The sequence below is a fragment of the Anopheles funestus genome, chromosome 3RL (genome assembly GCF_943734845.2).
Source record: "Anopheles funestus chromosome 3RL, idAnoFuneDA-416_04, whole genome shotgun sequence".
Taxonomy (NCBI): domain Eukaryota; kingdom Metazoa; phylum Arthropoda; class Insecta; order Diptera; family Culicidae; genus Anopheles; species Anopheles funestus.
In genome coordinates, this window is record NC_064599.1 from 33,805,226 (window position 1) to 33,817,883 (window position 12,658).

The 12,658-nt window shown below is 41.0% G+C and overlaps 1 protein-coding gene across 3 annotated transcripts in view; it reads left to right on the forward strand.

Moving 5' to 3' along the window:
* Nucleotides 1-6,019: 6,019 nt before the first annotated feature.
* Nucleotides 6,020-12,658, forward strand: part of LOC125770348 (ion transport peptide) — a 37,211-nt gene continuing 30,572 nt past the window's right edge. The window contains exon 1 of one of the 3 annotated variants that reach the window (XM_049439810.1): nucleotides 6,020-6,482. In XM_049439810.1, the coding sequence (XP_049295767.1) occupies nucleotides 6,468-6,482 (15 nt within the window). In that variant the 5' untranslated portion in view covers nucleotides 6,020-6,467. Of the gene's footprint in view, nucleotides 6,483-9,211; nucleotides 10,421-12,658 lie in introns of those variants that run through there. The other 2 variants (XR_007419180.1, XR_007419182.1) reach the window with 2 other exon arrangements.

Here is a 12,658-nt window from a genome sequence, read left to right on the forward strand (position 1 = left end):
TAAGCCAGAAATGGTCGGCGTGACCTGTAAGGTCGTTACGCCAAGAAGAAGAAGAAGATAAAACAAGGGGCGGCCCGGTAGTGCATGTGATAAACGGCGCCGGTCAACACGGCAGGACCGGGTTCAAATCCCATCCTGACCGTCCCCCGTAGCAAGGACTGACTATCCGGCTACGTGGTAAAATAAGTCTAGTAAGCCAGAAATGGCCGGCGTGACCTGTAAGGCCGTTAAAGCCAAGAAGAAGAAGATGTGGTAAAACAAGTCTAGTGAGCCAGAAATGGCCGCCATGACTTTAGAGATCCTTAAGCTATAAAGAATAAGAATGCACGGCCGAATGACATGAGTGGCCTGGGTTTAACACTCTACTGTTCTTACATAATTCGGATTAATCTACTGTAAGTTTTCTAACGTCTAAAATAGTTAACAATTATATACTGTAGACCTTCACCAACAAGAATTCTGATCCCAAACGAGCATATGAAGAAAAATGAATGATGATCGTCGATCGCACATCTTTGAAAAAAGAATTGTTTGTGCAATGAAGCAACAATCAAAGGATTTAATTTTCCACTGTTAATTGTTTGATAAATAACCATTTTAACATTATAATTCACTTCACCAGTTATCGATTGCATTTGCAAACAAATCATTAAACACGTACAGATTCTAAGCGCTTGTACAATCGAGGATCTTGTTTCAATTTTTACACCAGCCTCGCAAATTGATGTCAGCAGCGTGGAATACGACGGCAGGCACGGACAAGTGCACCACAGCCACATGCCAAAGCTGGCCTCCTTCTGCCGCTGCATGCGTGATTTATTTTCATTTAGTGCAATCGCGATCTTCTGTGCAGAACGCAAATTAATTGCTCCCCCCCGCGGACTACGAACGGTCCCCAACACTTGCGGGCGGTGACGATCGCCATCCACATACCGACAAACTTCGTGTGCACTGTCAGACAGCATGGCGCACACGTCCGTCATTGTCGAAGGCAAACTGCTGCATGGGCAGGACCGTGGAATTAGTGGCAGGTAATGCGTGTGGTAGGGATGGGGTTTTTGCCCAGAAGTTAATACTGGTATGTGTGTGTCTGTTTTAAGCCCGAGAGTACACAAATATTTGACACTGACAGCATACTTCTCGATCTACGAATAAGTAGATCTTCGCCACACAGAACAACACAGCATTTAATGAATACCAGTGAAAACCAGCGAACTGGAAGCAATATGAAACAAAATTTGTGTGGTACAAATAACGCAACAACAACACCAAATCAACCAGTTCTCGCATGCAAAGTGATACATCTCCAATAGGGGTTGTTCTGCGGTGTCTTTGGAAGGGTGCAATAGGTCAACCGTTTACCAGCGATCTACTCCGTTGTTTTGTTTCGACCACCGCCGCGATGAGACAATGCGTTTCTGTCGCTGTTCGCAGCAGTTCCTTGGTGGGAGGTCCTGGAAGTTTGCAAAACGCTTTGCGCTTCTGCGGCCACGCTACACATCGATTGATATATTGATCGCCCGATCGCCAATAGCTGCCAACCGTTGATCACTATCCATATTTTACTAAATTGTACGCGTGTGGGAAGTATCCGATTACGTCTTATGTCCAGAGAGAGAGAGAGAGAGAGAGAGAGAGAGAGAGACAGAGGGAAAGAGCGTATTGATTATGGTGGAGTGTAAATATCACTTTGACATTCGCTCCATCGTCGGTTTGTTTTTTGATCTTTGGCGGAGGTCGCGTGTGTTTTTTCTTCCTTTTTTGAAACATTTGAACGGAACGATCAAAGACACGATCCATCGCCCAGAAAGGTGAATGTGACCGATATGGTTCGCTATCTGTTATCTAGCCGAATGTTTTACAAACAGAATATTTATCTGATATTCACCAATAAACACAATTTTCAGATCTTGAAAACGTTTAAACCAACACAGCAAAACAGGTGTGTGTGCTTCTGCGTAGATAATTGACTATTTAAATGCTACACCCGTTGCACTGCTCAACAGACGTGCCTCGGACATATTTTATTATGTAAACCCATTTTGTCGTTGTGTGATCGTACAAATCGTTATTTGCTATAGGGCGGCCTTTCACACAGCCTTTCAGAACGGTCTCGAAAAGATTCTTGCTGGTTCAGGTGCTCCATGTAGCAAGCAAATTGCCCCAATCCGTTTTTGTAGCCGGACCACTTCCAAAGGATGCAAATGAATCAATCTAAATGCTTTGGGGGCCCCACTCCTTGATCCTGGCAATAGGCAACTCATCGTTTGACCATCGTTACCCACCGGCCCGAACCGGTTTTCCCGCCAAGCCGGTAAATTGTTTTTTGATTAATGATTTGTTGTTTTACCTGTTTCTTTTTTTTTGCATCACCACTCCTGCGCGGCCAGTTTCCGGCGGGTCGCAAGCTAAACGGGCACCCAATTAACATATAAGTTACGGCGACAGGACCTGAAAGTACGCCGGAAAGGGATATATATATATATTCGGCAGTGACTCACCACTGTCATATCTCGTTGCGCGGGATGCAATCACCGATGGGTGACTGTGTTTTTTTTTATTTTATTTTCGTTGGTTGCGCGTTCTTTGGAGTCTCTGTCTTTCGAATGCAAAAAAAACAAAACGTTAATGGATCAACGTTTGCCGGCGGCGTGGTACATCGTTGTTTGATGTGAAGTTTGACTTTTTGACAAGTGGCCCCGCAGGCTAAAAATCAACCTGACCGGGTGGGTTCGATCATCGATCGGTTCGAAATTGTGCCTCCGTGTGTAGCTAGATCGGCCGATGGTTTTGACCTCAATGGAAGAAGCGATTTCGTGATGATATATTTTCTGAGGGGTTTTTGAAAAAATTCAAAATAAGGTAGAGAGAAAAAAGGCAAAAAACCGTTGTTACACTCAATGCCACATGGAATGGCAAACAGGTGTCCGGAATACACCACTGCCGATGATCGTGAAAACGGGAGTGGGAGGGAGTACCCGTGTGCACAGGTACCCGGCACAGGTTCGCGGCAGACAACCTGGCACCGGTTGTTCAGGAAACGCTCCCGAACGAAAGATTCGTGCCCATAAATAGCGAAACGTCAAATCTGTATGCTAATCGAATGTTAATGAATATTGTGTATCGGTTTTTGCGGTTTATCAATGATAGCACCAATGTGTTGGGGTTTTTTTTAGTGTTGCATAGCGACATTAAGCTGTTCCTTCAGGGGAGTGTTTTGCGAATGGACTCGCATGTCTCTGCTGTGTGCCCTGCAAAGGGGTTTGTTTCAAGCTTGCGATCGGACACTTTTTTTTCCAAGCGGACGATCGGGCGACACGTTTGTCTGGGATGATTGTTTTCTTCTTTTTCTTCTTCTTCGCACACCTAATTAGAAGATGCCATAGTTGATTGCTGTTTATGAGTCATAAACACATCCCACCGGATTGGAACAGATGGTGTAAATGTTACCGCCGGTCATGAGAAGATATGAAAAAAAGCATCAAACAACACAACACATAACCACCAGGTTTCAGGGAGTGTGATTAAAATTCCTGCCCAAAAACATTTCACAGACTACGCGGCACCGAAACACGAACGAAGAAAACGAAAAAAAAGGTAACCCAAAGGAAAGCTCACTCACGTTTCCTTTAAGGACAGAGAAGGAGGGTTTTGTTTTATGAACAGACAGAAGAAAAAGAGTTATACTATTTTACAGGGCTATAGATCTGGTGGTAATTCGCGCAGCAATCGATATACATATATATGTATGAATAAATATCTTCTCTATTTCGAAACCGATCGGAACGGAACCGGTACCGTAAAGCCCGAACACTGACGTCAGCGACGGGATGGAACGTACAGTTACGTTTAATTGGAAATGCCAGCAAGCCAGCGGGTTAGCTGACCATAAAGTTGGTCCTTGATGTTACGCGCTGTGCTCCGGATGCGTTCAGTACACCCTTTTCGTTTGCTATTCGTGTGCAGCTGCTGCAAACACCCCCCCCCCCCCTCCCCTTCCCCACCAAAACATCATCCGTCCCCATCTTCCGGGGTGCTATTTCTGTTCATCCCCGTTGACTTCCGGTGGCGCAGGGTATAAAATGATAAGGTTATAAAACCATAATTTTGTGCGTTATTGTTGTTCAACCGTACGATTACCATCACGTTGTACGTATGTCTAACGTCCGTCTGTTTTTTTCTTTCCTTTTCTTCGCGCTGTATATCATATATCATATGTTATTAGAATAAAAAAGACTTAGAGTCAAATGCGTCCCTTTGCCATTTCTAATTCTACGGCACACTTGTGGTGTGGGTTTTCTTTTCACAGGAAACGTTGGAAAATGTATAAAATTAAACTTAAATTATAAGTACGTCGTATGGTGTGGGAGGATGGGAAGATGGGGGAGGAGGTGGGAGTTGTAACGCTATGGCGTTGCGACTGATGCTGGGTCAGGAGCAGGTTCAGTGTTCTGTGGCGCATGTACCAATAACAGTGGGACACTTCCCAGTGGTGGTCCGCGATGAATGGAAGACAAGTTGGAAGATAAGTAGCATTTTTCAGGACATCAAGCAAATTTGTTTCACTAGTCCACTTCTTTTTTGCCGCTTCCCTTCCCACAAGCAATACAACAAACTAGGTTACGATTGCTAGCAAATTTTATGCTTTTTCTTTTATAGCAACATGAGGCTAACGTAGGATAGGGTATGGTTTACCTTCGATCTACTGAATTTACTTAGTAGTAGAGTTAATTTTTACATTGCTTATTGGCTTGTAAGTATTTTTTTTTCCTTTTCCTTTATTATGTTGTACAATGTACGGATCCACACCATCAGTATTAATTTAGTATAATCTTGAATATGGTTCTATTTTGTCATTTTAGCAAAAGAAATTTGTGATTTTTATCTGGATTTTTTCTTATTTTCTGTCATCCATTTTACAATTCATACGTCAAATCGCCTTTGAAAGTGTCGAGCAGCACGAATAATCCGAAACCCGGTTTTAGGATAGCGATGTGACCATTTGACATTTTTAAACGTAAAAAAAACTGTTTTCTTTTTTACTACGAGAGAAGTTAATGTTTACTTTATATTACTATTTAATATTTATTTACAAACTGTTAGTTGCAAGCCAAGCCAATAAAAGTTAAAAATAGTTTTAAAACACGAAACAATTTTTATGGCGTTGCTGTTTAATGTTTCATAACAAATTTTAACGAGTAAAAGTTTATCATTTGAAGCAGGAAATGTTGTTATATTTTATGACAAGCTTTTAAAACACTGCTTTGTTAGGGCGAGATACAAGCAGTTAAGTGGATAAATGAGCACTTAAGTTTAATCTTAGTTGCTTAGACTACGCTTCATTATATTTATTTTTACAATTATTACTAATCTTACACGTGCCAAGTTTAAACTTCATTTACCTCGCGTATTGCTTTTTAAGAGACGGGAAAAGCTTCACAAAGAACCCTTGAAGTTTAATAAAAAAAATATATAATAAAGACGATACGAATTAAATCGATGAAAATAGTATTATAATATAATTATAATTAGGTAGAATCAAAGTTCTGAGTAGAAGTAAAATTTGTAAATCTCCCACTTTGTAGCGAATGTATTCGAAAGCTTCGTTCGATTGGATATGGCAGCCCAAGTGTGGCGAGCTTTCATTTCCTTTTCAGTTGTTTCCTCTTCCTTCATGAGGGTTGCTTTATCATCTTGGTGTGTGTGCGCAAAATCTACCCCTCTTTTGCTTACCGAAGCTTTTGCTTCATTTTCTCATCCGCTCGCACATCTTTCTGCTCTCTTTACACGCCCTACTCGCCACAAAACCACTATCAGCGCCTGTGAAGTCTCGCTTGTACATTGATATGTTTCTGTCCTGCTCAAACGCGTTCCGCATCTTCTTTTCGCAAACCCCCGAAGCATTGGATGCTGCCGGGAGGACTTTCGGCCAATTGAGGGATGCTGGAACGATTGCCGGTTGTTGCTACTGTTGTTGTTGTTGCCGATGCTTTCGTTGTCGATGTTTTGTAGTGCTTGGGGAAGCGCAAGCCGTTATCCTCTATATATAAATGAGAAAACAATTTTGCCACCACAAGTATTTCACTGTTGGTCCTAACAGTAACAGTGTGCCGATCTTCCGCGTTGCAATCATCATCCGTGGACGAGCCGAGTTCTTTCCGATTGTTGAATTGTGGCCATTTTTATATCGTTCTTCTGCTTCTGCTAAAGTGTTTTCCTAGACAAGTAACAAACCTTCACATTAAGGTGGTTCTACCCTAGCCAAAACCATCGGAACCGAATCGAATTGATGACGGTGGCAAAATTAGTGGCGATTCAAACGTGAGTGTAACGTGAACCAACGGTGATCCAGCTAAAGCAACAGCAACACCCAGCATCGAACTCTATCGCAGCGGCAAGCTAAGAGAAAGATTCAAAAGAGACGCAAACACACGCAGCTTGGATTTCAACTGCGCTAAGTGCAGCGCATGGATAGTATCAAGGTAAACAATATCATTTACAAATGCGACTGATCACGTGATAACAAATGTTCAATACACTGCACTGTTCGGGCGCGTGTCAAAACCGTGTCCATTTGCTAGCGTCATTATCGTGTTATTAATCGTGAATATTAACTGAACCGAACCGTGCTTGAAGTGTGGCAGGATCGTATGATCTGGTGCCGTGTATCGTACGATCAGCGATTGATTTGCATAATCATATTTTGATCGATGTGTGTTACAAATAGTGGGGCTACTGTGAATTTACTTTTAGCACTACCGACACCAGTTTGGTGGAGGTTGTCAGCCATTTTTGGCTTTCTTTGCTTTTTATTTTCCCGCAGGCGGAGAGCACTTCAAACTGCTGCCTTTGTGGGGATCGGTCCTGGAGTTGGTACCGGACCTGTCCTGGGAAAACTAAGCGCTCCACGGGAAAAAGTGTTTGATGTATATTAAATTTTGATTTCGACATCAACAAATTCATAACTTTATGGGGAGGTTTTAGAATCTTAAAGTACAATAATTCACTAGTTGGTGTATCACTTTTCACTATTCACAAATTATGACTAAAACGCTTCTATTTAGTAGATTGTTTAGACATGTACCTTTGGTACATCATTCTGTGAGCCTTACATATGTACATACTTTTGTCTTTTTTCCTTCCTTAAAATTTATTTAACATATAGTAGTTATTTATAATTGTCAGACATTCAAACAAATTTCTTCTATTTGCGAAAATGTTTTACCAGCTCATAATAAATATATAAACATTAATTATTTTTTTAACAAATAATATTCCGTAAAAAATCATTTTCTTTAAAAAAATTGTTTTACTGGAATACGAGACTTAAAACTGCGAGGAGATTAAAAAACACAGAAATAGATTTGTTAAATAAAAGAAAGTTAAATGTTAAAGTTTTCACAAATTTAAAATGAAATACATCCTTAAATAAAACATAAAACTTACATTTACAGTACAGATTGTTATGGATTCTAACATCCTTTTCACTTTGTGTCTAGTGCGGGAAACGTCCGTAATGTCTGCAAATGCCCCCTAATACATCAACGTCAAGTTCGATTACAAGACATCCTCAGAATGTTTTATCTTTTCGACATTACTTTTGCCTAACCGAACGGTATTTAATGTAACGGAAAATTATCATTTCTTCTGATCGTTCTGCGTAGCAAAAGTGTAATAAAAAAGGACCAACCACATAGAACAATGTGTTCCAAGCGATCGTTGTTTGTTAGTGACAGCGGTAAGATTTCTATTGTTGTTCTTAGCCGGGCCGCCGGTCGTACAACCTGTTGCACTGTTCGTCATACGACGGTAACGATTCGTGTGCGGCAACATTTTCCACTTGAATGACGGATTGACGGGCTGCTTATTTACAATCCCTTTTACACTCGGTACAGTTCCGACTGGCGATATCGAACGGGGAGATGTCGATATTTCTTATGAATTGTCTTATGAAGATAAAGGCATTAGAGTTTGTTTCAGATTTTCTTTCAGTTCCATTGTCTACGAGACGCGATTACTTTGAATAGTGGTAGCGAGACAACTTTTACGCAATAGAAAAAAAAAACCAAAGCAACCGTCACGAGAATAAGTACAGACTGTTGCTATAGTGTCATAACAGGATAATCCCGATTGAAACACCCCTTTAATGGGGTAAATGAATGAATAATAGTTTCCATTAGAACGAACAGTGAATGACTAATTAATACATTTCATCAATTCTTTACATGGAATTAGTAATACGCTTATAAAAATTTGTTTGTCTTAATCGAATGTAAAGCTTTCAATTACATATTCAAAAACAACTAATAATTGGATAATTGATTCTTATTTATATATATTTTCCTGGCGGTACTATTACGGAGGATTTGATTGTTTTTCGATGCAATTTTCATGTTAAGTACGCATTTAATATTTATTATAAACTTATTACATATTATCATTAAGAAAGCAATTATTTCAAGTAATCTTTACATAGCATTACACTTTCAAAACTTTCACAGTTGCTTAGTTAAGTACCTTTTAAACAATATTTCACACACTATGTACTTTACTTTAGTATATGCGGAATCCAAATGGACTACATTTACATATACTGGAATTTATACTTTATTCCGTATTTCCATTACTACTGTTGGCATTCCATATATTTGGTATTTGAGTTTATGGGGGAAGGTTTTTAGTTCCACCTCGTCAACTATTTTACTATTTTTTTAGAGCATTTTTAAATTATTCATACTCGAAAATAAACTAAAAATGATTCAATTTCCAATTTTTGACGAAACGTCAGTGTTTCTCACAAAAACTCGTTTTTTTGCAGTGTTCCAATAGAAGGATAAAACAATCGTAATTTTTTGTGTTTTTTTTCTAAAACATTTTTTTCACCTACGCATTAAAGTGTATAATTTAACATAAAACGTGCTAGATCGTCTATTGGAATTTCATGACCTTTTCAAAAAATCACATCAAATCAAAATATTTTTCGAGCGTCCGAGTGTATTACTTCCCATAATAAAAACCTTGTACTAAATTGTACTAAAACTAGTGCGGTTTTGGGAAACGTACAGCAGTGCTGCGTTACATGCGGGATGCACCGTTCCGCTACACTTAATTCAATTACCCAATGAAGCAACCCGAGCGAGCTAGTGTTGGTGATCATATCTATTAACACGGGGTAAAGGCAGACATACCCGTCGGTTCTCCATCCTTAGCGCCCGTTGGTACCGCTGACCTACGTGAGATGGGCGAGTGATAGCGCCAATCCAGATCATCGCTATCAGTGGATCAAGAGAGTGGTACGATTGTTTTTTCTTAGTGCGTTTAGTAGTTTAACGTTCATCTTACCTTCAGGCTAACGGGTAAAAAGGCATTTAAACGGTGTAGAATACTTTTTCTTCTGTGGAAAAATTCGTTCAACAAGTTCGTGTAGTGTGGTTTCTGTACACGAACGGATTACGTGTAGCATAGTAACATCATTTTTACACCTTTCCTGCGCAATTTCTCTGCAACATCGTGAAAAAGTATTTGGTTTGTTGTGCAGTAAAGAAAGCTACTACTGAGTCGAGGGTGTTTTTGTGGCAGTGGTGAGTGCTGCTAGTTAATCAAGACGGTCCAGAGATTTGAGAAATTGTACTAAATCCGGTCACATCATTCCCTTTGGCAGGGTTTTTGGTAGGGAGCAGGGCGAGGCTAGACAAAGATTGTGGTTGTGGTGGGGAGTACAGGACGTGTGTGAGCGCGACTGGCGAGAGGAAGTGTGATTGAAGAGGGAGAAAAAATGGAAGCCCACATCCGGTCGTCAAGGGAAAAGCGGCCAGTAGCCCGGGAAGCAGTGTTTTGTAAAACATGAATGGCAATACCTTTTCATTCCGTGCCCCGGTACTGTCTACCCAGGTGTGACGAGGTCAATCGAGCCATAAACCGTCGTGATTCTGTGTGCGGTGTCCTTCGCGGTGTCACACCGAAAGCTTCCATGGTGTGATGGAATGCAGGTGCGTGCATGGTTGCAGATTGTTCGACCGAAGCTTACAGATTCAACTAACCGAACCGTTCGGTGGTACAAGGGTGAAGAAATATTACAACTGTTTGCCAGTGCGTAAAAAAGTTCACATTCTTGCAAAGACTGTGATCACGGTGGCCACGGTGCAAGTATTTGGCAGCTTTCAGTGCCCTGTTCCGAAGCGTTACGGGACGTAATTGTGCTAATTTGTGCTGCCTGTTTTCGGTGTATTTTGCACACCGACAGCAGTGACCGAGCAGTACCATCGGTAACGGGGTTGACACCAATACCATCGGTGTGATAATCACACACACACGGCCGAAACACACAGCAACCGTGTACGATCAGCTGCATCGCGATCGCGTTAGCTAGCTGCAACAGGGAAGTGTAGAGAAATTGAGACTGTTACTTTCAATATTAAAAGTAAGTATTTTACTATTCCGAAAGTGGGACAATTGGGGACGAAACGCATTAAATATAGGAATACGATAAATATCTCTGTATAAAAAAACACAATAAGCTAATGTCTTAATTCGTGACGTGCGTTCTTGCATCACACATAATCGTTCTTAGAATTATGTCTTTCTTCCTTTTATCCAGCTTATCTATGATAGTCCAATAAAAAAAAAAAACTTTCCATGTTTGTGCGAAGCAACTTTGTAGAGTCGTGTTCAAAAATAAGCTCATTATAAGATTCCTATTATAGCGAAACTATTGCCAGAATTATGAGCACGTGTCACAACGCCATGACAAACACAGGACAATCAAAGATAAGCGAAGATTGAACCATCTAAATCAAGATGATTTTTTTCCTTGAAATTAATATCAGCGTGTGGCACTTGTTTTTGAATCTTCGAACTAGAAATGTAATATGAAAATGTGTTTCGACCACATGCGAATTATATGTAACGCATTGTAACCCTTAGTTATAAGCAATGTGGGCCTTAACGTTATTTTAGAATAATAAAATAAGCTCTATGGCACTTTTGGGACGTGGTACGATAGTTGTTTTAAATTGATAAAGAAGCCAAAAATACAATTTGATTGCATTCCAGCTGGTCTGCCGTAAGCAGAACTCTTCTGGATCTTCTTCTTTTTCTTGGCGTAACGACCTCTGAGGTCATGCCGGCCATTTCTGGTTTACGAGACTTATTTTACCACGTAGTCGGATGATCAATCCTTGGTCCGGATGGGATTTTAACCCCGCTCTTACCGTGTGGACCGGTGCCGTTTATCACATACATCACCGGGGCACCCCGGAATTCTGGATCTTCTTCTTTGGATTACCAAAACTTTGGAGTACTTAGACATCAGAGAATTTAGAATCTAGTTTAATCTAAGCTGATTTTCTAGCTCTGGCTTTAATGAAGTTAACTAGAATCCAGAAATTACTGGCAGCGGTGACAACTCCTGAGATTGTAGTGACAATAGGAACGGGAACATTCTGCTGTACAACTTGTTAACAACCGCGTTTTCGATATTCTACCCTTCCGCTATCAATTTAACTCGTTATTAATGAACGTTCATGCGGTGGAAGTTATTAGTATTTCTTGCTTCATCATCGTTCCTAACAATACACGATCGGTAACATACACACCTTCGCAAATCGCTTACTATATGAATCATTTTTCCATCACCGCACCTGCATTACTATCGATTAGGAAGGTCGTGGGAAAAGTGAAGCAGACGGTGTTGTATCCGATTCGCGTTCTTCCCCCGAAATGATAAAAATAACCCAACGATCAACGTCAAACATTACCTTTCGGTAAATCGGGACGGTAGAAAAAGGTTAAAAAAGCACCTTGTTCTGGGTGCGTTTTTCAAGAGGTGCATGAGAAATTCGATTTGCTATTCACGATCACGGGCCTCAATGCTACTGAGGGTGCACTTTTCAACAGTGTGTCAGCGCGGCTTAGCAATACGATCCCTGGAGCTGGTAAGGGACGGTAAGCAAGCAATGCGTAGCTATAGGATATGTTGCTACCACCAACGAAGGGGTAAGCCTGGAGGGGTGTGTGTGTGTGTGTTACCATTGCAACCAACGGAAGGTGATCGTTTGTCGATTATGTTTCCCAACACCGTGCAGTGCTGAGTGCACGCTACGATTAGCGACGTACTGTCCCGTGCCGGCCATCGATTTGCCGGACGGAACGGCCAGCGGTGAAAGAGTGAGTAGCGTCCGGACACGTACATGGAGCGTACGACCACGCTGCATCGCAGGTTAATTGCATCAGACTGTGTATCAAATGCACTATTAGATAATTATCATCAATTAGCCCGAAGTATGTAAACAGTAGCTGTAGATTGTTCTAGTTGGGAAGGCCACATGTACTGCAGGGATGATGGAATTGGTGAGCATTATTTCGTGTGCTAACCATTGAAAGCTGAAGGTTACACCCAGCTGCTGTCGGAAGCGATTGGCGTGTACAATTCCATTGCCGATTGACATGCGTGATGGAAATTGGTTGCAAGCGGGTGAAAGGTAAAAGATACCGGTCAGTATTATGTTCGGATTTTTCCATACCTAGTCAGTGTGAGCTGGGATTTCCTGGATCACTGTGATTCTTGATAGGGGACAAAGTTAAACGCTAGAATTGCTATGTCACGTAGTGCAAGCCTGGCAAGGAATTTTGTAGAATTACTTTACTAGTAGGAAAATCC